The sequence below is a fragment of the Scophthalmus maximus genome, chromosome 11 (genome assembly GCF_022379125.1).
Source record: "Scophthalmus maximus strain ysfricsl-2021 chromosome 11, ASM2237912v1, whole genome shotgun sequence".
NCBI lineage: Eukaryota > Metazoa > Chordata > Actinopteri > Pleuronectiformes > Scophthalmidae > Scophthalmus > Scophthalmus maximus.
The window spans coordinates 22,242,501-22,268,240 of NC_061525.1; the positions used below are offsets into that span (position 1 = coordinate 22,242,501).

Here is a 25,740-nt window from a genome sequence, read left to right on the forward strand (position 1 = left end):
GCACTTTCAAGTAACGCAGGCACGCTGATGCACCGACGCCTCCGCGGAAAATATGATACTAATTGCTGGCGTTGACCCGCCAAAGGGGCTGCGTGACTCGCCACATTAACCGACCGCTCCTCTCCCTCTCCTTCACCGTCAGTACCTGGCGAAGCAGAGAGACTCTCGCACATGCACCCGTCTCCAAAAAGAAAGAAGAACGCCTCGTATGTAAAACAAAAAAAAAGGTGCTGACAGCTGCAGTTCGAGTTTGCCAGAGCGTAGCCGCTATCTTGCAAAAAAAAACTAAACGTTTCGCAACGCCTTGTCGTCCCCCCCCCCCTGCATGTACACGCCACTCACTTCTTCCTCGGGTGCCTTCACACAAACACAACAGTCTTTTCTCTCTCTCCGCCTCTTCTTCTTCTCTTTACACACTGGCACGCGCTTTCGCGTTCGCTCCTCGGTGTTACACCGGCCGGCGTCGCAAGGTTTGTTTGCAATCACCTAATAGAGACGAAAAAAAAGTACTGATGACCCCTGTGCAACATGTCTAGGCCTTTGGCTCACTGGAGACAAGCGATATGAAACACGGCTGCACACACAGAGCCACTGTGGGAACTGGTACTACACTTTTTCTTTTTCTCCAAAACACCTGCAACCACACACACACACACACACACACACACACACACACACACACACACCACTAACACGAATAAGGGGTTGGCAGCCCACCTTGCGATATGGCCTGTTTTCCTTTTGCGTCAGAAGTGCGGCCCAGCGTCAGCTGTTCTCGTCCCCCCCCAACCCCGGAAGTCTGTCCTCCCTCTCTCCAGCAGAGGTGATTCCCTCTTTTTAAAGCGCACGCAAACACACACACACACACACACACCGTTGGGGTCAGGGGTGCACCCAAACAAGGCTTCTAACGTTCCACCGGGCCTTTTTTTTTCCTCTTTTCAAGAAATGGTAGCGGTCGATTCACTCGGCACTTCTTCAGCGTGACCCAGATTGCGGCAGCTTATTATCGCGGAGCATCTCGTAGCCATAACAGAAGAAACCCCACCAGCTCTACGGAGACGAGGACTTTTAAAGAAGGGGGGGGGGGCAGCATTACTTAACAGAGACATGTGTCCACTCTGTCCTGCGCTTTGTTTTGCGGAAGTTCCTACTGGGATGTAGGTTCATCCAGTACGTTCAAGAGTCCTCGTTCTGTGCTTAAGTTTAGATTTGATGAGAGAGAGAGACAGAGAGAGAGAGAGACAGAGAGAGAGAGAGACAGAGAGAGAGAGAGAGAGAGACAGAGCTGTCAATCATTTACAGTACAAGTCTTTTTCAGATTGAGTGAGTCGTCCCTTTTTTTTTTTCTATGTATCCTCCTCTGTTGTTTCCCCAGGTCAGGGTTCAGCGACGGGCAGGAATGCGTGCAGGGGGCGTGCCCCGCCCGGTGGCACAGCAGGAGCTTCAGGCGGGAGGCCGAGCCCGGCTTTCAAGATCTGATTCAAAATGCCGCTTGTTCGCTCGAGCCGGCGCGTTTGATGCCTCTGCCGAGAGGGAGCCCCTTATCAGGCATCTCGCTCCACGCCCGCCCTCGTACAGACACTGTCTACGCACACACGAGGCCAACGTGCCGTACGAGCCACCGGGTTCACTTCCGTGTCGGTGAGAGGGAGAGAGAGGGAGAGAGAGAGAGAGAGAGAGAGAGAGAGAGAGAGAGAGAGAGAGGGGAAGCTTGTGCCAGAGAGGGAGTTACATAAGCTTTCAGGGGTTCTTGTTTTGCTTCGCCGTGTGTGTGTGTGTGTGTGTGTGTGTGTGTGTGTGTGTGTGTGTGTGTGTGTGTGTGTGTGTGTGTGTGTGTGTGTGTGTGTGTGTGTGTGTGTGTGTGTGTGTGTGTGTGTGTGTGTGTGTGTGTGTGGGGGGGGGGGGGGGGGGGGGTCAGCACTCCTTCAATAGTGCAAGATAGTATATATATATAAATATATATGTGTGTGTGTGTGTGTGTGTCAATGTTTGAGTGTGCGTGGCTGGCTGGCAGCTGTGCAAACACAGAGTTTGGGTGAGAGCCGGGCCTCCTCTTGATGTGGCGCGCCGTCAATGAATCGAGGCCCCGAACCGGAGCAAAACACAGGTCGTCAGTTTTTTTTCACCCCGCGTACGAGTCAAACCAGAAAAGGGTCGCGTCAGCGGGGCCTCCCCGTGGCGGTCCGACTGGGCCGATACCCGAGAATCAGACGCCCGCACGTCCATTCATTCATTCATTCATTCATTCATTCATTCAGCCAGCGTGTCGTTCGTTGCTCCTTCCCCTTATCTGCTCTGTTGCCCATATAAACATTATTTTTTTTAAAAAAGCATTCACACTGCGTGGGTCATAACTAGACGCCTCCCCGGTGGATACACGCCTTAATCTCTCTCGCCTATTATAAAGCTTTAGTCATAACGCCGAGGGCGTGTTCGCGCCAGATGCAGCAGGCCTGCCCGACATGGCAGGCCTGCTGCATCTGGCGCGACTGCCGGCAACGTGCAGGCGCGTCTGATGGCAGTCAAACCTTCCTATAGCTCCGTTCTGAAGAAGAGAAGAAAACGAATTCGAGATGAGCAACGATTGCAGTGCCCCTCCCCTGCAATCAGCCGCCAGTCGGCGGCGGCAGCGTCTCATTTTCCCTCGCATTCCACAGAAAAGCACCGACGAAACCAAAACAAAGGAAAATATGTTTAGTGAGCATAAGGGAGACAACTCTTTTCTCGCTCGCATGGTGTCGTCGTCCCCCCCTCGCCCCCCCCTTACCCTTTCTCCCTCTTGCCTCCATGTTTTTCTGCCGGTGCGGCCCACATGCGTCTCAGTCGCGACACCTTGATGTGGTGCAGAGCGAATTCCCCCGGGGGGGGGGGGGGGGGGGGGGAGTGCACTACTCTGTCCCGTCCCCAGTCATTCCTCTCTTGTAATCCCTGAGTCATGGCACCAGACGCCTGCCTCACCACACTCTCCTCAGTGCTGGCTGCCCGACTGCACGTCTGCTCACTGGGTTGTTTTTTTTTTCTCTTCTCCGTCTGTACCGCAGGCCTCTCCCGTCTCCGCCCATGTGAACCTTTAACCGGCCCGAGTCTGCCCCCCAAAAATGGCTCTGTGGGCGGCCTGCCCGCGCAACCCCAGCGATCGGCCTGAGTGTTTTATAACTCGTCGCTGTTTTACGTTTGTTTTTGTTTTTCCCCTCTACATTTAGGAGACTGTTTTTCCTACGGCTCAGCCGTCCACAGTGAGCCCACCGCGCCACCGCTCATTGTGTTCAATGCGTCTTCCAGATTTTCTTCACCCGCTCTCTCCTTTGTCTGCAGTTTGCTGCACACCACCTGTTTTGGGGTTTTTGGGGGGGTTTTTTTAGGAGTCAGTATTGTGTGCCGCTTTTGTAATCAGAACAACAAGTGGGACACGGCCGCAGGTTTTCATGTGTGTCAGACCTACGGCGTCAGAGTTGTGCTGATTGTTTGGCCTGCCGTTGCACAGGGTGATAAAGGAAGGTGTGTGTGTGTGTGTGTGTGTGGGTGGCGGGCTGCGTTGTGTAGGTGTGACCCTGTGGCGCTTATGACGCGTTGGGCCTCGGTGAGCAGCCAGACGAGAGAGGCACATGTGTTCTGGCAGCGGGAGGAACGAGGTGCAGGACTTAAGTTCTTCGGCGGCTGTCGGAGTTGTAGTGAAAACATCTGGATTCCTTTCGCTTTTTGCCCCCCAAATATCAACATTTGTTCTAAAACGAGTTGCCTTACATCGGCCGCAGGTCCACATGTTCGGCACACGGAACGTCTCCGTTCGCTCGGCTTCACACGACTCTCCGCGGTAGAGCTCAGGGTCTGTTTGCTGTAAATGTGAGATTGCTGCATGCGTGTATAGTTAAAAGGCGACTTGAGTCACTGAGAAGGAATTTTACAAGATATGGTCATCGCCGCTTTCATCGTGACCAGTCACACTGTCAGATGAATTGGCACCGTATCGTCTGAGGTCCAGTCATTCTTGGATGGAATGAGTCACGGCCTGTCCGTGCGTGTGCGTGTGTGTGTTTGTGTGTGTGTGTGTGTGTTTGTGTGTGTGTGTGTGTGTGTGTGTGAGAGAGAGAGAGAGAAACGGAGAGAGGCAGCGAGTTTACACTACTGCAATCATATGCACACTTTTTTTGGAAAGTACTTCCATCTTTTATTGCAAAACACCCCGAGTTGTAATTTTCCAGCTATCGAGGTTGTGGTTAGAAAGATCTTTGCAATCAGCGCAGTCAGCCAGACCTGAGACGTGACTCGCGCGTCACCAAACCCATAACCTATCACAAGTGAGATAAAGGAAAGACAGATGCCGACGAGATGTTTGACGTGCGCGCTGTGCCCTGATTAGCGGTGGAGCGCTCGCACACCGCGCTCTATAAAGAAAGGATACGTCCTCCTCCTGAGCCCAGAGAGAGAGAGAGCGTTTTGCCACTTGAGGCCACAAAGTCATTTTTCTGGTCACATTAGCGGAAAAACAAGAAAGCTGTGTGAAGCACATTAGCGATTGTAAAACAGGAGGTGGAATGCGAGGCACGCAACATGAAAAAAACGCTGCGGTCCGGTCGGCGGGAATTTGCTCGTCGAATATCCATCTGTCGTCCATAGTTTCCCTTCAGACAAGCAAGGGGCTCCTTATGTGCATACATTGTATGTATATGATGCATAATTAGAGCCAGCCGTCACATGAATGTGAACATGTTTTTTGCACAAAAAGGGCCGGTCGGGCGGGGGGAAACAAACATATTTCGCAGATGAGTGGCTGTGGACCGTCCCACGCAGTTCACACTTAGGTCGTGGAATGTATCAGTAAATTGGGGGCAGTCACCGTTTTTCGTGGAAAAAATGCAACATGGTAGAGTAAACTGTTTGTCAGATGTGTCGTGTGTTTGGTTTTCAAAGCCTAAACAGTCCCCCCCCCCCCCCCCCCCCCCCCCCCCCCCGGGAGCATTCCACTTTCTGTTTACAACAGGGATGGGAGGGCTAGCAGGGGCAGCTATGTCTGGACACCGCTATAGCCTCATAGCCACCTCCTGCAGCGCTACACTTATCTCGCCTCTATGCTTCGGCACTGACGGATAGAAGAAGACAGTCGAATCCTTTCGGACTTTCATTATAAATATTAAACATGTACGGAGGTCGTGGAACTGATTAAAGTTGAGTGAAAGTAGGTTTTAGCCTTTTTTCCTGTTGCCTTTTAATGGAGAACTTTTAAGGTAGGTTGTTGCAATGTGAGGAGCCCATTACTGTTGCTCAACATTTAACACTCGAGGCGTACTGTTCCTGAAACCCGAGATCACAGCTGCAACAAAACTTGTTCGAATCCCGCCTTGTCCTTCTTTCCTCTTCTGGAAAGACAAGAATTCCCAAATAACTTGTTTTTTTATAGCAAATAATAGGGGGAGCGTGTCTATGTTCCCTCAGCCCTGTGATCCCTCAGCCCCCTGAGGGAACACAGGGCCTAATTTTAGGGGGAAATCCTTTAGGAAACATAGGGATGACCCCCCCAAAAATAGGTTCAGTGTCTGTCGGGCAATGGCGAGAGGGGATATCGCAAAACAGAAAAAGTGATGTCACATCAAGCGCCGGGACTTTGGCATAAACAGTGGAGTTAATGCACTTTCGCATCATACGCTAACATGATTTCAGAGATGGAGGCGGTGGGAGAGGGGGGAAAAAAGACAGCGAGGCAGTAACGGGGCATTAGTCCCACTTATTGTCTGCCTCAGCAGCCGGTGTGTCTGTGGCAGCGATCGTCCAGGACAACTCCGGTTTCATGGTTGGTTCTTCACGACGGCAGCCAGAAGCCGGTGGTGAAGACTTAAGAGTAAAACTATAGTGTTTCAGTGCGGTTTGGTCCTCCTGCTGGGATGGTCCTCCTGGTTTCTCTTTAGGTTAACACTGCCCGTGGGTCTAGGGCTAGGTCTTGGCTCCGTCACATTGAGCTTGACCCAGGCCCACACATCTATTCCTGGTCCTTGGCATTGAGATGGAAATCTAAACAGCCCGAGCAGCTGGCTGGAACAAGCGGCCCTCTCAAAGCCAGACTGTGCACCCTGTCCTCCTCCTCCTCTCGCCCCGCTGCAACCCACCGCCACCACTTTATCACCCCCGTTGGCGTTGAATGGGCCCCCTTCATGTCGGCCGGGTTTACGACCCCGCGTTCTCAGACCAAGGGGTCCAGATACAGATCCCCATCAAAGGCTCTCTCTCTCAGATGATGCCACTGCTGTGTGTGCGGACTGCTCGGACTTAAAGAGCTGATTATAAGCCCCTCGACAAGTAGCCACGACCTGCATCCTTTGGCCCTGACGCTGCGGATGTGTACCTGTGAGAGCGCAGAGATATTCTTTGGAAGGCTTTGAGACTTCGGCGGTGAATCGGACATGTCTAACCCTCACCTGAACCCTACAGCTCACCTCACATCCCACAGGAAGCTGCAACTGAGCCACAGGAAATGGACTATTTGAAACCAGCCCACCAATGCACTATGCTTCAGAAAGGTGTACTTGACAGACTTAGACATACACACCCACTCATTAGATAAACTCTACAGGGCTATTTATAGCTGGATGGCGCGATATGAAGAGCGTATACTGTCCCTCATTCGTTGGGTCTGGTTGCCGGCTCTGCTTGTAGCGTTGCATCATTCTGAGCGGAGGCAGCAGTCCAGGCTTTATGAATGAACCGAGTCGCCGCCAAAAGGCTGGGAGATGGCACCGATCCCACTGTGATGTCACTCCAGAGACGAGCAAGAAGAGAGGGAGCTTTATGAGACCTCCCATTCATTCCCCTCTCTCTCTCTCTCTCATCTCTATCTCCTGGCCCACCCCCGGTTTCTCGAGTCCTGTGATGGGCTCAAATTACAGACCGGTGACTCACCCATCCACAAACCACCCCTCCTCCCTCCCTCCTTGCCTTCATTATCACCCCTCACCCCACCCAACAGGGCTCGCTTCTTTCCCTATCGTCCCCACGGCCCCTGTCCTGCCCTGTTTCAGCCCCATGCTCTCTGGACCCAGCCGCCGCCAAAAAAAAATCCCCATTTCACACCCACGCTCTGGTGAACATGGGCGAAGAAGACAACTAATTCAGTTGATGTGTGTTTGTGTGTTTACGTGTGTGTGTTTCAGCTTAACGAACCTCCGTCTCAGGTTGACTCTGGGGTTCGGTCACAGGGGCTGGCGCGGTAAAGGTGCACACAGTCTTCTCAGTGAGATTCCCTGGGAGAAATATCGCTGTCGCACTCAGCAGACTGTCCATTAATCATAGGATGGCAGAAGGGGAGTGGCTAATCGATACCCTCTTACTGTACATCTACATCCAGACCAAACATCCGTCTCACTCCATATGCAATTTCCTAGAATAGATGGACTTATTATTCCCTCAACGTTGTTAGGGGAGAAATTAGTTTTCATTCCAGACTCTTCACTGCAGAAGAGTCTTGTCTCGCTAGTGAAGCGTGAAATGCCATAATGTTGCCTGTGATTTACACCCACTCGCATATTTTCGGGAGCTAAGTGGATGGGACTCATTTTTGCGGACAAGACCCACCCACACACACACACACACACACACACCGTCCTAATGTGGAAAGTGATGACTTGTGGATGCTCGAACTCTCCGTGCGCGTACTGACCATTCTGCATCTAATGGGACTCGCAGGCATTGAAAATCCTATCAGGACTTCATCATGTACTCCAGATCGTCTGGATGCGAGCTTGCCCTCTCCGGCTAATGGATGCGCACTGTACATTAGCTCTGCCCGCAGATAACTTTCATACGGGTCGCTCGCCTGTGTGGAGACTGCTCTATTATCTTCGCACTTTTCAAGTCTCGTGTGTGTTTGCCTTTCAGCGCTCCTCTGCTTTATAGTTTTTTAAAGTCAAAAAAGGGTTTTTACTTCTGTTTCTGTCCTCTAAAATGTCTGACATTGACTAAGGGCAGGGGTGTAGCACCCGTTTCTGGGCCCTATACATAAGCAGTCTCTGTGGGCCCCCCGCAGCTATGATGCTGATTAATTTATGATACTGCATGTGTGTTGGAATAGTAACTAGTTAGCTAACTCCGACTGTATTCAGGTAGTAAAAGTTACAGTTAGCTAGCTAGCAATAGGAGCTGTGTCGATCTCAGCTAGGTAGCCGCTAGCTAGCAGCTCCAGGCTTTCCAGGGCTGCCTGTGTTATTTGCATATTTATGAATATTGATAGTCTCAGAATTCCTCAATGTGGGAGAGAGAGTGGATGGTTTCCAGGCCCATTTCAGAGGGTTTAAAAAAAACAAAAAAAACGTGACTGGAGGGGATCTTTAAGATTTCATTTCAAATTCCCGAAAAAAATACAGTGAAATGTTTTGTTGAAAGTCACCCAGCAGTTCTAAACCTAGTAGACATTTGAATTGCTGCGAGGCAGTAAAACAAAAACCCTCCCCACTTCAAACCCATTTGGAACATTTTAAACAAGTATCTCAAATTAAAAGAAACAAAAGAATTCACTCAAATTGCAGTTCACAATTTTTCATTTGTTCTGTAATCATGGTGCACATATTTCTCTCTCTTTCTCTTCTCCAACGCCTAATGCCAGTTCTCATGCGAGATGGTGTTGAGTGTCTTTGATGGAGGATTTAGTGCTAAAGTATGACTTCGGGGGGGGGGGGGGGGTGATGAAAGCGATGTGGGCATGGGAAGGAGGGGAGGCGGCGGAGTAAAAGTGCAGACAAACTCCACTCGATCCGGTTTAAATAAACGGCCACATTTCGCCCCTTTGCCGTCACATCAAAGCGCAGACTGTCTGAGCTGCCAGTCCCATCTCAGTTTGCAGCCGTTTGCAACATGTACGGGGTTTTTTTTCTTTTCTTTCTTTCATTTCTTTTTTTTTAGCACCACACAACACGACTCAAAAAGAAGAAGAAAAAAAGAACGAGCTCGGCGGCGGCCTAGACAGCCTTCGCTGTCAGGGGCACCGCTTGCAGCGGCGGGGTTTATTTTGATGTGACGGTAGTTTAACTGCAGGTCGGATGTGAGACTGTAAAAACGCCCCCTTTTTACTTCTCAGCTCCTCTTTCCTCTGCCGCGACTTGTGACGAGAACCAGCGCTGTACAAAGTACTCACACGCTACACTGGAGTCAAAATTTAAAAGATATCTTAACTGTAAATGACGAAGCAAGGGACACTTAGGCCGGAAGTCTCTCTTGAAGGAAAGTTGCTTAAATCAAATGTACTCGAGTATCAAAAGTATTTGTGGGGAATTACAAGTACAAAAGAAACAAAACAGCAAGAAATTCAATTCTTCAATTTAAACTTTATTAACAGTATTTATTCCTGCCTCCTCCTCCCTTTTCTCCTTCCCTCTCTCCTTATACTCCCTCCCTCCATCCCTCTCCTCTTACTCTCTCTCTCTCCTCTCACCTCCCTACTCCCTCTCTCATCTTACTCCCTCCATCCCTCTCCTCTTACCCCCCTCCTTTACTCCCTCCCTTTACTTCTTCCCTCTCTCATCTTACTCCCTCCATCCCTCTCCTCTTACCCCCCTCCTTTACTCCCTCCCTTTACTTCTTCCCTCTCTCATCTTACTCCCTCCATCCCTCTCCTCTTACCCCCCTCCTTTACTCCCTCCCTTTACTTCTTCCCTCTCTCATCTTACTCCCTCCATCCCTCTCCTCTTACCCCCCTCCTTTACTCCCTCCCTTTACTTCTTCCCTCCCTCATCTTACTCCCTCCATCCCTCTCCTCTCTCTCCTCTCACCTCCCTACTCCCTCCCTCATCTTACTCCCTCCATCCCTCTCCTCTCTCTCCTCTCACCTCCCTACTCCCTCCCTCATCTTACTCCCTCCATCCCTCTCCTCTTACCCCCCTCCTTTACTCCCTCCCTTTACTTCTTCCCTCTCTCATCTTACTCCCTCCATCCCTCTCCTCTTACCCCCCTCCTTTACTCCCTCCCTTTACTTCTTCCCTCTCTCATCTTACTCCCTCCATCCCTCTCCTCTCTCTCCTCTCACCTCCCTACTCCCTCCCTCATCTTACTCCCTCCATCCCTCTCCTCTCTCTCCTCTCTCCTCCCTACTCCATCCTCATACTCCCTCCATCCCTCTCCTCTCTCTCCTCTCACCTCCATACTCCATCCTTATACTCCCTCCATCCCTCTCCTCTCTCTCCTCTCACCTCTATACTCCATCCTTATACTCCCTCCATCCCTCTCCTCTTACTCACTCTCTCTCTCTCTCCTCTCACCTCCCTACTCCCTCCCTCATCTTACTCCCTCCATCCCTCTCCTCTTACTCACTCTCTCTCTCTCTCTCCTCTCACCTCCCTACTCCCTCCCTCATCTTACTCCCTCCATCCCTCTCCTCTCAAATTTTATTTTGTGGCCAGTAACGACGGCGTCCCATGATAATGCAGCAGAGCCACATTTCTTTTTCGTTATAAAGTTGAAATAAAGTAGAGCGTAGAAATCCACTGTACCACTGACTAGAAAGGAAAACTCTCTGCTCGTTCGCCGGTCGGAAACAGGGAGCGATATATTATCACAGCCCCCCGCTGCAAGGCTTCTTTCTTTAGGGAACAAAATACAGAGGGGGAGAAAAAGGGAAAAAGAAAGTGGGGAACCTAATTTTACAATCGGCCAGACAGACAGACAGACAGACAGACAGACAGACAGACAGACAGACTGACAGGCACTGGTTACATGGGGGCGAAGGAGGGGACAGCTGCTGTGCATTCCAGACGAGGTCGAGACGTCAGCGAGTGGTTGCAAACAAGCATGCAACTGTGCGCCCGTACCCCCCGCGCACTGCTGGCAGATGTAACCAGCGGGCCAGCGGGGAGAATGCCTCCAGAACATCTGGGGCTTCTTCTTTTTTTCCCGCGACGAACCGTTTTTCCCGTTGCCGTGAGAGATGGTGACGCGACTGTTTCCTCATCGCTGGTTCCAGCGTCCGGCAGAGACTCTTGCGAACTGTTTTTTGTTTTTTTTAATGGATTGCCAATTGAGAGAAAGAGGAAGACGCAAATCACGCGGAAGCCTGATTCAACCCTTTGATTTTGTTTGCAATCTCAACTAACTCATCACGATCAGTTTTGGATATGTATCACGATATAAGTCGAATCATTCTTTCTGCCAAGCTTAACGGTTGTGAGATGTGAAGATATACTCACGTTTGAGGCAAAGTCAGAAGTTGAACATGACAAATGTACTGAAGGACATTGTACAGCTGCTGCAGTATAATGCAGTTGTATCAATACATACGTCTTTCTACAAATGCTTCCGACGCAGTCTGCAGCGAACGTGTTGCTACTGCTTTGCTCCTTCTCGGACTTTAAATAGCAAAAGTGACTCCGCACCACCAAATTCCTCGGACCCGTCCTTTAAACATCAGGACGTCTTCTTCATCTCGCTCTCACTCCTGACGTACAGATGTGCACGAACCGCAGAGGCCCAAACGTAAACGCAAGAGCCGCATGCCGGCGCGTCAACCCAACTTGACGTGGCTGGAACTCCATTCCAGCCACGTTATTGGTCCCGCACGACGCCATGCTCATCCTCATTGGCTGTTCGTGTTGTCCGTTTGTGGTCTGTTGAAGGTTTTTGCCCTCATGCAAGTTACCGACCCAACGTGACAAGACGGTGGTAGAGACTAGAACAGATGTTGTGTGTGTGTGTGTGTGTGTGTGTGTGTGTGTGTGTGTGTGTGTGTGTGTGTGTGTGCGTGTCGGCCTTTTGTGTCGTGTAAATGAAAATAAAAAAGTGTTGGCCCTTTGCAGACTGAATGATAAAGACATGCCAGTTACTGTAATTGAAATTGGGCTTCTTTTTTTTTTCCTCTTCTTTTTAGTCTTGGCCCAGTTCGATTTTAGCAGTCTATTCTAGTGTTTGTGTCCCGAGGGTCTTTCCCCCCCGACCCCACCCCTCCTCCATCCCACACTTCTGCAGCCTGGTCAATCTAATTAGACGAATGCGAGTCATCAGGCTCTGTTTAAAGCCATCAAAGGCAGCTCTGTTCCCCCCGTCGGTTGCCCACTGGGCTGTGAGCAGAGGAAACAGTGTGCCCAGTGTGTGACCGAGACCCTCGAGACGAGCCCCCCCACCCCCCCCCCCCATCTCTCCTAGCCGCCCCGCCAACAGCTACAGTGACATCATCACCTCATCCCTCGACCCTTGACCCCCTCAGAATGTCTGACCCCCCGATGCTTGGTCCGGTGACAGTAGGCCCCTCTGTGTGCACGGGGGGGGGCAAACGTGGTTGGAGGTTGCGAGCAGGGGTCACGGTGTCACTGATGGCCACCAGGCGGCCTGCCGCTCTCCCACCCCAGGACTTTTTTTTTTTTGCGGGATGAGTGTTTGTGGTATTTGAAAGAAAAACCCGTGTGTTTTTATTTTCCTATCACATGATTGTGGTTTGACCGTCCCAAACCCTGCTCATAGACTCGCACTGATTCCCACTACTCCGCTTTTCAAACCCACCGGAAACGTGCGCGGGTGTCGGCCGGCGAAAAGACCCCTGTCAGCCAATCAACCGATCAGAACCCACGGAGGTGGCGAGCGCCTTATGTAGGTAGATTGTATCTGATACGGAGACAGTGTCCGCCTGGAAGGGAGGTAAATTGTCGAGCCGTGTCGTTGACCACGCTCAGATGCAGCTCTGTTGACTTTTGTGTGTGTGTGTGTGTGTGTGTGTGTGTGTGTGTGTGTGTGTGTGTCTGCCCCACCCCTCCCTCTGTCCCAATTCAATTTGCCATGAACCGTATCACAGGGGGCGCATTGTTTGTCAGCCAGTGTTGTCAATAGCGGTTAATAATATTAGCATGTCAGTAATTTGCCGACGCCGAGTGAAATAAATATCGATATTACTCCAAAAAAATGATGAAGTATCCCTTTTTTTAATTTTTAATTTTTGTGTGATTGGCAGATCCGGAGTGCGGCGACGTCCCGCTGCTCACACCGGGAAGCAAAGAGATGATGTCCCAGGCCCTGAAGGCCACGTTCAGCGGCTTCACCAAGGAGCAGCAGCGGCTGGGGATTCCCAAAGGTGAGACAGGCGAGCCGGCCGCCAGACCCCTCCCCTATTAGTCCCTGTTAGCATTTTGCATCAAGCGGGGAGATTCAGTAACGTCACATGACAGGCACGCACGTTCAGCAGACTCGCTGAAATCACGGCCCGATCGGGAACGTTCGGTGAAGAAGTCTCACAGGAACGCAGGAGGAACGACACTGCTCTCAAGTCCACGTCAGTCCCGGCAAACTGACTGACTGACACGTGTAAAATAATGAGTTCTCTTTCCCGAATGCAGGCTGAGCGCTGGAGCCTGTTGGCAAACAGCGAGGGCTTTGGATATTCATCTCAGTGTTCGTGCTACATCTGCAAACTACGGCTTTGTCTCTCGTCATTACCTCTGCTGTTCACGTCCACCGCTGCCTCCCCGTTTGCTTTGTGTAGATAATAGATATTTATATATTTACCGCTGAGGCAGTGCGGGAGTTGAGAGCGTAATCAAAGCTTGGAGCGTTGCAGTTGACGATTTAGTGCTCAAAGCAGAAAAAAGTGGAAATTCACTGGGTATCGTCAGGTCAGTGAATGCAGCATGTGCACCTGAGCGAGGATAGTCCCTCGATGCACCTGTAATACTTCTTTACTGCAAAAAAAAGGAAAGATAGAAAAAACAAGATAGATAGAAACAAGTCAATAGCATTTTGAGAAACAAGATAATTAATGTCCACATTTTACAAAAAACATTGATTTTGTTTAAATCTCGGCAAGCACGGAACAAAAATAAAGTACGTTGATAACAATTTTTTTTTTTTCCCGTCCCTCCCGCTCAGATCCGCGCCAGTGGACGGAGAACCACGTGGCCGAGTGGCTCACGTGGACCGTGAACGAGTTCAGCCTGAAGAACGTGGACTTTGACCGGTTCTGCGTGAACGGCGCCGGCCTGTGCGCCATGGGGAAGGAGCGCTTCCTGGACCTGGCGCCCGACTTCGTGGGCGACATCCTGTGGGAACATTTAGAAATGCTTCAGAAAGGTAAAGAAAAGGCCATCGACTGCAGACGAGTTTATGTTTTTGGTACAAAATGCTGAGAGACGGGGGGGGGTTTATCTGGCATACTGTCGCCGAACGGGGTGATATCACCGCCCGCACCGGTTTGGCAAGACGCGGCTCATTAATATTTGATAACGCTGGATGGATGCAGTTACACGATACGGGGAGAAAAAAATCAATGGCGAGGTCACTGACGCTCTCTCTTTATCTATTTTTCATGAAGAGGATATGAAGCACTATCCCATCAATGGATTGACCTCCAGCTTCCAGGAATCCCGTTATACCTCAGACTACTTTGTCAGTAAGTACGCGTCAACACTCGCCGTTAAATCACTCTGCATAATACATGCCCGAGAAATATGAATGTACAAGCTGAAAAAAAGACTGGTTTTGTTTTTTTTAAGAAGACAATAAATGGATATTGATCGCCCTAATATGGCGTCATTTTTTCTGAGGTTAGGTCTGATCAATAAATCAAGACTCCTCTTGTCTTCTCTTTTCCTTTTTGGACTATTCACACAAGAGGGACGATGACACACCCCTCTTCCCTTTTTTCCCCCTCCTTTTGCAATTCTCCTCATCTCCGACACATCGTGTTTTTTTTTTTTCTTTCTTCATTTATGTCTTCAGGCTACGGTGTTGAGCATGCTCAGTGTGTCCCCCCTTCTGAATACTCAGAGCCCGGCTTCATCACCGAGTCCTACCAGACGCTGCACCCCATCAGCTCGGAGGATCTGCTGACGCTCAAGTACGAGAGCGAGTACCCCGCCGTCATCCTGCGGGACACGCCCCTCAACCCGCTGCAGGGCGACTACTTCTCCGTCAAGCAGGAGGTGGTGTCGCCCGACAACATGTGCGTGGGACGCCTCAGCCGAGGTGAGGGGGGGGGGGGGGGGGGAGGGGTCACGGACACTGCACACGTGGAGAATGCGGCTTTTGTGATTTGACAGGACGGTCGTCGGAGTGCTTGCCATTCAACGTGTCCGCATGTGCATGAACGTCTGTGTGAGTGCGTCTTGGATGTTAACTGGTTCTGTGGTCGTGTGTGTGTGTGTGTGTGTGTGTGTGTAACTGTGCCGAAGCTACCAGAATCGTGTCATGCCACATCGGTGTGTGTGTTTGTATTAGACGAGAAGAAAAGCAGGCCCCCTCGCGTTTGGTTTGCGGTCTGAGCGAACCTGCCTCATGCTCTCTCTCAGACTGGGTTGGGAAAAAGAAAAAAAGAAAAGTCTTTTTGTTTTTCGCCTGCGCGATGCACGAACCAAAAGCCACAGCGCGCTCTCTCCTCGCCGCTCGTCCTTTATGTAAAGCAGTTCAAGTGGCGTAACCTTCAAGTAATCTTGTTTTTCTTGGCCTCCTTTTCCTTGACACGACTCTGAGCTTCTGGGTAGATAGAAGGTGTCATCCTCAGTTCGCAGAGCGCCGAGCCTTTCTCACCAAAAGGCAGCATGTCTTCTCTCCCGCCAATAGTTTACAGAGGAATTAGGAGCGTGGTTTACGTTGATATGGATTTTTTTTCTTCTCAACGAATCCCCCCCCCCCAGCTGTATAAATGCATAGCATGTGCCAAGTGCATTATACAAGCCTCCTTACGGCACTTTAAGCGATCGCCTGCAAGGGATGAGGTCCAGGTCCTCGTGCATCAACACACACGGAGATCGTGAGCGCCTCTCGTTGTCCCTCAACGTGGGAAAGTATTTTGTAAAGAACAACTGATGCACCGACATGTGGCTTCAATTTTCGAAGCACTTGGAAGACTTCGGCATCAATCGGGGGGGGGGGGGGGTAGGGTGGTTCGCAGCGCAGCATTATCTGTCATTTGTTAATGACTCACTCGCCGTTGAAAGACTCTTATCTTTTTCCCAAGGCCCAAAAATAGCACAAAAGAGCAATTTGTGCGACCGTCTCCCGTTTAGTCTCGAACTCGAGCGGTGGTTGTACGAGTGAAATGAGGTGTGAAATGGTTAGAGAAACAGAGAGAGAGAGAGAGAGAGAGAGAGAGAGAGAGAGAGAGAGAGAGCTGTGGCACCGCAGAAAACAGACAACAGATCTTCGCGAGGAGTGTAAATTTACCGCTGGGTTGTTGTTTATGCCACATTGCACCAAAACACACACTTGTAATCATTTTAAAGAGCCCCTCCAGTCACGTTTTAAAGTATATCAAAATAATCTGTTATGCCTAATATTTTGTTTAACATTGTTGACCCATGAAAAAAGGAGAAAAAAACTCTGAAATGGGGCTGGAAACCATCCTCTCTCTCTCCCTCATTGAGGAATTCTAAAACTATGAATATGCATGATATGCAAATAACACAGGCCCCGCCCACCACAGCTGCTCACGCTACAGGTTGACCGGTGGAAGAATGTGCGCGACAAGATGGCTGAGTGGCAACATCAGCAAGATTCAGCCATTGAAAACCTTTCACCCACTGCTAATGCTAATTCTAACGTCTGCTGACGCACCTGCCGTCCTCTCCTGGAGGCTAACTTCTAATGCTAACGCTAACTGTCTGCTGACACACCTGCCGTCCTATTGTGGATGCTAACTTCTAATGCTAACGCTAACAGTCTGATGACACACCTGCCGTCCTATTGTGGATGCTAATGCTTACTGTCGGCTGACGCACCTGCCGTCCTCTCCTGGAGGCTAACTTCTAATGCTAACGCTAACAGTCTGATGACACACCTGCCGTCCTATTGTGGATGCTAATGCTTACTGTCGGCTGACGCACCTGCCGTCCTCTCCTGGAGGCTAACTTCTAATGCTAACGCTAACAGTCTGATGACACACCTGCCGTCCTATTGTGGATGCTAATGCTTACTGTCGGCTGACGCACCTGCCGTCCTCTCCTGGAGGCTAACTTCTAATGCTAATGCTAACTGCCTGGTGACACACCTGCCGTCCTTTCATGGACGCGCTGCCTCTGCATGCACCGGCAGTTTTTGGTTTCTTTGCCTCGCCTTTTATTTTCGACAGCGATTGTTTTTTCTGTATTTTTGACGTACCAAATCTAGCTTTGACCAGGATTCCTTTTGAATTTCAAATTGCAGAGAAGTGACAGAAATGTGAAAACACCTCTATAGTGACAACATGTGCTCAGATACAAGTCCGTATAGTCAATGTCAGACATGTTGGGGGACAGACACAGAAGAAAAACTCTTTTTTGTTGAGTGGAGGGGGACCTTAAGTTCTTATTCGTAAATGTGACAATGCTGTCAAAGTTGACAGTCCCTTCATCCTCCCTCCTCCCAGGTAAGCTCGGCGGCCAGGACTCCTTCGAGAGCATCGAGAGCTTCGAGAGTTGCGACCGGCTGACGCAGTCGTGGAGCAGCCAGTCCTCGTTCAGCAGCCTGCAGCGGGTGCCGTCGTACGACAGCTTCGACTCGGAGGACTACCCCGCCGCCGCCGCCCTGCACGGCCACAAGCCCAAGGGCACCTTCAAGGACTACGTGAGGGAGCGCTCGGACCTCAGCAAGGACAAGCCCGTCATCCCGGCGGCGGCGCTGGCAGGATACACAGGTAAATAAAATAAAAACAGGTCGCATAGTCTGTACGTTGTAATTTTTCTTCCTGCCTCGAAAAAGTGGCTGCGGCATTTTCGCAAGTTTCTAAAAATGTCACAGCAGGAAAAAGCACCGGGTAAAATAATAATAACGTAATTCATAGCTGTTAGCATTTACATGGCGCTGTGAGTCATTCACAGTCCCAGAACCTCAACGCTGGTGTATATCTTAAAGAAAAAAGCTTCCGTTGTAAATATTAATAGTAATGGAATTTAACATAATGTAGAACTATATTATTAATTTATATGTAATGAACAGGAGAGTATTGCGTGTGATGATTCCTGGTAGTGTCTGCATGCCATCAGAACACTTTCAAGATACAACAATAATTTTTCATTTGTTGACATTCACTCTACCGCATAATAATAATAAAAAATAACAATAATAATCCTCTAGCCTTGAAGATTGCAGATCTTGCATCTGTACCAACATAATGACACAAAAGCTACTTGCACAACCACGTCCGGGGTTCTACTTAGTACAAATCTCAACTTTTTCCCAGTCCGGTTCAACAATGGCGCTGTTCTTCGTTAGCGAACAGCTAACAAAATGTCCGCTGCGGAACCTTCGTGTTGAGAGGTGACGGAGAAATGATCCCGCCATCGTCTTCTCAGGTCGGAAACCCTGTGCAAGCTCTAGTACGCCGTTAAATTCTGATGACGCCGAACAAAGTGGGACACAGCGGCGCTCCGAGTTCTTCTTCATCTGTTCTTGAAAATGTCACCTGCTTTTCCTGCGTAACACTCGTGACAAAACTCTGAGTGAAGTGTAGTGAGTAAACAGTTACGGGAAACAGACGAGCTGCATTATTTTGAAACAGAAGTACGTCACAAAGCCTAGTGCATGTAGTTTATTAAAAAGGTTCACATGTATTTTTTTTTTTTCGGTCACGTCAAAATCAAGGCAAATGAAAACCAGACCTATTATTTGCCTTGATTATCTCATTGGGGGGTGAAGTATTCTCATGTGGTGCAGAATTCATTACATTACATCACATTACATTCATTTTGCAGACGCTTTTGACCAAAGTGAATTCAACCGTGAACGTATAACTCCCAAAAAAAGTGCAAGAATCACGCGAGAACATTAAAACATTTAATCAAAGAATCATCACAGCTTGCAAGGTAGATTTAGATTTAGTTTTTTCTTCCCATCAGTTTCTACAAGATACAAAGTTCAGTGCAGCTGTACGACACTTGCAGGCAGCCCAACTAATGCCCGTCAAGTAGAACGGAGTTGATTCATTTCTTCTTACTCTACGTCTTCTACTTCTTACTTTTTCAGTCTTTTGTTCCGTGTTCACTCGTCGCCCGCCTCCCCCCCCGTTATCTGCAGCCCGCATCTTTCTAGGTCGTCCTAGCAACGCTGGTGCGACGCAGGAATCATGCACATAACACCGGAGTAGAATTATCTTTTCATCTCGAGAAGCGTCTTCATACACTCCTGCATGCTCAAAGAGCGGGTTGACGCTACAGTGTGTGTGTGTGTGTGTGTGTGTGTGTGTGTGTGTGTGTGTGTGTGTGTGTGTGTGTGTGTGTGTGTGTGTGTGTGTGTGTGTGTGTGTGTGTGTGTGTGTGTGTGTGTGTGTGTGTGCGCTCTGCAGGTTGGGTGAGATGTGCAGATATAATTTGCAAAGCTCCTCTAACGGGAACGCACTATTTTTTGGCATCTGTCAAAGAAGTTTTTGATTTGAACAAAGAACATAAAAAACGAACTCATTTGCAACGGTTTCCTTGGATACTCGGCGGCTCTTATGATTAGGTGAAACTAGGAAACTGACCCCCTCATGTTGAGTCAACCAACTCTCCAGATCACGTGATTATTTAATCCTTTGCGGACACAGAATGATTTAGTTCAAGTGGATTTTTTTAGCATTTAAAAATGTTGATTTTGAAGGCCAGGTTGACCGGTAGACACCGATTCTCTGCTTCAAGGACAAAAGCGCTTTGGGACTTTTTCCCCTGTCGTGATTAAATTGTAGTCACGAGGCCGCGGGGTCGCCGCCATTGGGGGAAAACCCCGAGCGAAATTCCACAATGTCGCCAAACAATGCCGACGTCAGGTCACAAAAAGACGCTATGCACAAGTTAACTGCTAATCTGCACGGTTATTTAGTTCAAAAGAGTCTCACGGAACAACGATGTCATTCATCATGTGTTCTGATGTCATAATGTCTGTACATGATCCAATAGTGAAGAGTAAGACAGAATGAAAAAGGCTCCATGAGTGACTTCATCAGAGGTTGACGTCGTGTTGGGGCAAAACACGTCGTGGACAGAAGCGAGGAACGTGAAACACGATGCGTGAAAATAAATATGAAAGACAAAGTTATTTACTTACAGCTTCGTGTGAGTGCTGGTGTGAAGTGGAGCTGCAGCGGTTAATCGATTAGTAATCGAGGACTAAATCCTTCGCCGACTATTTTGATAATCGATTTTATCGGTTCAAGCTGTTTTTTATGGGAAAGAAAAGTCATAATTCTCTGACTACAGCTTCTTAAATGTGAATATGTTCTGGTTTCCGATCGACATTTTGTCAACATATTGTGGTAAGGTAGCATGAAGGGCCCACACTGGATTTCAGCCAAGTCCGGGAATCGAACCCCCCGTCTTCTGTACCAAAATCAACGGTGTAACCCGCCAGCTGCACTTCAAATAGTTAATCCATTTAGAAAAAAGTACTTTTTCTTTTATTATGCCAGTTATGATTTGAAAACCTTCAAGTTGTCTTCTTCTTTTCTTTTTTACATTGCCAAAAATAAAGAAAGGAATTCATAGATTATTCACGACCCCCCCCCCCCCCCGGGCCGCTTTGCTTCTATACATGCAAATATGACTCAAGACTTATTATGGTGCTGCGGGTCAAACACTTAACACTGCTGTGAATGTGAATGTGAACCCCACCCACCCTCTGCTGGCACACTGTACGCTCTTTCAATGCGGCCCATTGTGCACAGAGACTTGAAACATATTTTTGGAAAATTCTTTTTTTGTCAAAGGGGGTCGCCTGCGTTTTCTGGCGTGAGAGCGCGCAGGGGAGCTGGTGAACGGGCGACTGTGTCGCCCTTATGCGGGCTCCGCTCTTACAGTAGAGCAGACGTTTTGGAATGCAGAGTCCCAAAAAAAACCTCTCTGTCGTCTGAAAGAGACTCAGTGTTTCGCTCGGACGGCCACTTTCCATTCTCTCCAGAGGCTGGAAGCTGCTTGTCGTGCACCTTCTCCCAAGTCCTCGTTCGGCGTCCGTTTCCCCTTGAAAGCTTTTTGTTTTGTGTTGGGTAGCTGGGTTTTTTCTGAGGGACTGAGGTAACTTTCGACTTGAGTCTTTTGCTGAGGCGGCGGCGGCTGCACGCTGCTGCTGCTGCTGCTGCTGCACATGGCAGGTGTGATTTCAGCATGCGAGGCCTCAGAAGTGGGTGGGTGTGTAGAGGCTGAAAAGAAAAACCACAAGATCAGAGTTGCACTTCTGTGAATCTAGTTCAGAGGCAAACACCAGCCTTCGCTCTGCTTCCCCTCCCTTTTCCAGGAGATGTTGTCGTAGTAGACGGCGTGGTTCGGTTTTTTCACCGGGGTCATTACGCTTCACTCTCCGTCCATTTCCAGCGTAACGCTGATGACTTTCTCACACACACACACACACACACACACACACACACACCGTCTGCACTCGACTCTCTCTCACTCGGCCTTATTTTTTTTTCTTAAACGGTGATTTCATCATTGTGGAACGCTCTCTCTCGACTCCGGATTCACACACGGCACAGGGGCGACCGGCGGGCGAGGGGGAATACGCGATGAATGGGACCGTTGTGCTTGAGGAGTCACATTTTTTTCTCTTTTCTGTTCCATCGGTCGACTTCAGTCTGACCCACATCGGGAGATTTTCACTCGATCTCCTTCTTCAGACATGTGCGAGTCATTTTGCATGAATATTTAACTCATTGATACGCAGCAGCAGAAGTGAATATGCTCTTATTTTATATAAGTTTTATCCTTTTGCTGTTTTATCCAAATCATTCTGGAACATCCTCCTCTTTCCAAATGTGTTGTTACTACTCTTGGGTTTCATGAAGCATCAACCTACCTTGCAACAAATTACATTTTTATACACGTATAATTCAGTGTTTCCTGAATCATGCACCCTGCAGCCAGCCCGAGTGTCCTCGCCAACACAATGTGTCCTCTGGGTGTAAACACACACATCTCTTCCCTCCCTCCCGCAGGCAGCGGCCCCATCCAGCTGTGGCAGTTTCTCCTGGAGCTGCTGACCGACAAGTCGTGCCAGTCCTTCATCAGCTGGACGGGCGACGGCTGGGAGTTCAAGCTCTCCGACCCCGATGAGGTGAGAGGTCGCGGCCCCCCCACCCCTCCATTGCCGGTCGCCAGGGCACACGTGCCTTGGGAGGTCCTGAGCACATAACCAGATGAACGTGATGTCTTACTCTTAGTCTCCGAGAGCCTTGTTTGGCTTCCGTTTACATTTTTGGGAAAATAGCCAAAACCAAAAGCATTGCACTTATATTTTTGCGGAAGGAAGAGGATTAGGGTCGGGAATGAGGGGGAAGATTTTTTATTTAATTCATTTAACATTTTGAGAATAAAGTCGAAATGTGGAGATTAAAGTTGAAACAGCCCTAAACGGCCATGTTGTTTCAGCTAGCTGTCGCACATCCACGTCAACTCACGTTAGCATAGCTACGCTAGCTTTCGCTAACTGCGCGTCTCTCAAAACTCACTATCGGTTGTTTGCAGTTGAACGTTATCGTGTCAGGACACACGTTGGGCCTGTCATTAATAATAATATTGCAGCTTGACAGCTTGGTTAGCGGCCAGCGTTAGCTTAGCAAACTGGCTAACAAAACATCAACATCCGGTTGTTTGCAGTTGAACGTTATCGTGTCAGGACACACGTTGGGACGTTCATCCGCAAACACCCGTTGTCACCGCGTCGTTTCTTCCCGATTCAGCCTGTCAATAATAATAATATCACAACTTTGAAACTTGGTTAGCGGCCAGCGTTAGCTTAGCAAACTGGCTAACAAAACGTCGACATACGGTTGTTTGCTGTTGCTGCTAGAAAAGTAGTAGTAGTATTAAAACGTTATTCCCTACATTTCGACTTTATTCTCGAAATGCAAGAAATATTCTTATGCCCGGCCCTAATTCTCTTCCATATATATTTTCTTGAGAAGATTTTCTTTTTACTGCCTGGATATGAAACTACAATAACTTGTCGCGCGTTTATTCTAGTGATCCCCCCCCCCAACTGTTGGCGTCCCATCTTGAGCGGATTTTTCCCCCCCGTGTCGTTTCAGGTTGCGCGGCGGTGGGGCAAGAGGAAAAACAAGCCCAAGATGAACTACGAGAAGCTGAGCCGCGGCCTGCGCTACTACTACGACAAGAACATCATCCACAAGACGTCGGGGAAGCGCTACGTCTACCGCTTTGTCTGTGACTTAAAGAGCCTGCTGGGCTACACCCCCGAGGAGCTGCACGCCATGTTGGACGTAAAGCCGGACACGGACGAGTGAAAGGCAAAAAGGCGGGAGAGCGAGGAACAGGACGTTTAAAGGAGCCACGTTGGACTGGGGGGGGATTGCGGCTCATAAAGTGGTCTTAACTGTTTTAATAGCATCAGTAAACCTTTTTCTTTTGTGTGTGGGGGGGGGGCAAAATGTTTTTTTTAAGTCTGGTCAACTCTTGTCTCTCGGACCATGTTTTAAAAGGAAGGCACAACCCCCCCGAAAAGCCTGTATTCATACTCTGTTGCGTTTGAGATATGTGGGCGCGCATGTGCGTCCGTGCGAGTGTTGGTATGTGTGATATATATATGTATTATTTAGCAGCTTGAGGCAGACGGAACGCTATCGGGTAGAGTTAAGGTTCACTTCTGCCTAAGTAGCACAGTGGGGGGGCGGGGGGGGGGGGTGCGGAGGTGCGGAGAGGGACCAGAGGACCAATGAAAAGAGCAAAATTTGAAAACGGTTGCCGAAAATGTAAAAAACAACTAAAAAAACAATCGAAGAAGGTTTAACGTCTTGTTTTAGATTGAACGGTATGTTCACTGTCTCCGGGAGTTTTCAGCTTGGACCAAAAAGTATTGTCTGTAGTTTATTTTTCTTTTCTTTTTCTTTTTAAAAGGAGTGTATGCTTGTGCCAGTATTATATTACTGATTTTGGGAACCCCCCCCCACCCCCCCCCCCCCATGTAGACCTCCCGAACAGGCACACACACATATATATACATATGAAGGTATCGCAGCCTTCTAGATTTTGGAAATGTGCCGATCGCGTCGCCAGGCAACGCTGTGAGACGCTGGTCCTCTGTGGTTTCACAGGGTGTGTGGGGAGCCGGTGACATTACTCAGAACGCGAGGCCTCTCCTCTCGGTTCGACGAGACGACCGAAAGCAGCCGTTTGCTCTTGAAACCGACGCGTTTCGACCTTCTCCTTTACGTCCATGTGTTCTGCCACCGCGTTGAGACGCACATGTTGTGACTGAAACTTTATGCCTTTTTTTTTTTTCTTCGTTTTTTGCATATACACCGCCAGTATTAGCAAACTGTAGACAATCTATGTGTGTGTGTGTGTGTGTTTGTGGGGGGGGGGGGGGGGGTTGAGAAGAAGAAGAGTCGTTTAATGTGCCAGAGATTAATGTCTGTTTTTGAACAATACAAATGTCAAGTTGAGGGGGGGGGGGGGGTTAACAAATTCATAAGAATTTTTTCGTAAGAGCATTGTTGGGTCGTGGAGGGCGAGGGCGTAGGAAGAACGGGACGGGCGGAATAGGAAAGATGGTGAGCAGAGTGGAAGATGTACGGGACGGACGAAGGAATCCGTGAAGAAAGAGAGAAAGAAAGAAAGAAAGAAAGAAAGAAAGGAAAATGACTGACGGGAGACGATGCAAGTGTTTTGGAGTTCTGCGATACCACGTGCTCGTGTATTTATCATTTTGCAACCACTGCCGAACCACTGCTGAAACCTGAAATGCGAACCGAGACGTACACGGACTGTTTTTCATTTGTACGTTGTGTTTTTTTTTTGTTTTTTTACTTCCGTCCACGAACAACACAACGTGAGGAAACTCTCACCGATGATTCCGACCATATTTGTGGGGGGGCTGGGGGGGGGGGGGGGGGCACACAAACACGACACACGCACATACATTCACTGGTTGCTTTCCCCCCCGCCCCCCGAGCGAATTGGCAGCATACAGTGGGAAACGCTGGCTGCTCTTCTGGCCTTATGGGAAATGCCAAAGTGAAAACAAAAAGAAAAGTCATCTTCGAAGACAATGTTATTGTTTACAGTGGCTGAATGTGACCCATGTCTATTTGTACAGATTGTATTTCATAATGCTTTTATCGAGGAGCCCGGATTCACGCAAATAAGACGAAAGCCGTAATAATAACCAAAACCCCGTGTGAGGTCTTTTATGAGCCGCGCGCGTATCGTCCACAACAACAAGAGCTCTCGCCATTCCGTCTTTTTTTTATTTTGTGGGGAAAGTGTTGACTTTTCTTTTATCTCTCGGTTTGATGTCGCCGGAGAGCAACTCACGCAAAGCTTTAGGACGCTCGGATGAATAAGAAATGGGGGGGGGGGGGTTCCCACCGAGCGCAGAAAAGAGACGATGCACCGACTCGTGACGTCCGGCCCTGCTCCTCTTCAGCCGACACAAGGAAATGAATTAGTAGTTCCCTTCACTGTACGTTCAAACTTTTTTTTTTCTCCCCTGCATGTTGGTGTCAAGGTTTCAAAACACTGTCGTTGTTTTTTCTTTTTTTGTTTTACATTCGGGTTGTTTTTTCTTCCTGATGTCACTGTTTTATGTTAAAGAGAGCTTCACTGATTTTTTTTTTTGTTGTTTTTTTGTTGATTTGTGACGGTTGCCAGTGTCACACGAGGTCACACGAGGTCACACAACGTCGGTATGGTCGACGCGTTGAAAGAAAAAAAACAGCTTCTGTTGCTTTAAACTGTTTTTTGTTGTCGTCGTCGTCGTCCTCGTTGTCAGGAAACTATACTGTCGTCGACTGTCAGATTACTGCAGGTCTCATGTGTTAATGAATCGTAGTCGGGCAAAGTGTACACACACACACACACACACACACACACACACACCCATAGATTG

At 49.0% G+C, this 25,740-nt stretch overlaps 1 protein-coding gene across 8 annotated transcripts in view; it reads left to right on the top strand.

Annotated features, from left to right (window-relative positions):
* Positions 1–24,222, top strand: part of ets1 (v-ets avian erythroblastosis virus E26 oncogene homolog 1) — an 83,664-nt gene extending 59,442 nt beyond the window's left edge. For 3 of the 8 annotated variants that reach the window (XM_047335828.1, XM_047335829.1, XM_047335830.1), the window contains 7 exons: positions 12,917–13,036; positions 13,828–14,028; positions 14,270–14,347; positions 14,677–14,922; positions 17,300–17,566; positions 21,830–21,948; positions 22,922–24,221. In XM_047335828.1, the coding sequence (XP_047191784.1) occupies positions 12,917–13,036; positions 13,828–14,028; positions 14,270–14,347; positions 14,677–14,922; positions 17,300–17,566; positions 21,830–21,948; positions 22,922–23,137 (1,247 nt within the window). In that variant the 3' untranslated portion in view covers positions 23,138–24,221. Of the gene's footprint in view, positions 1–1,378; positions 1,645–12,916; positions 13,037–13,827; positions 14,029–14,269; positions 14,348–14,676; positions 14,923–17,299; positions 17,567–21,829; positions 21,949–22,921 lie in introns of all 8 variants that reach the window. The other 5 variants (XM_047335827.1, XM_035624002.2, XM_035624004.2 and 2 more) reach the window with 4 other exon arrangements.
* The last annotated feature ends 1,518 nt before the right edge of the window (positions 24,223–25,740 follow it).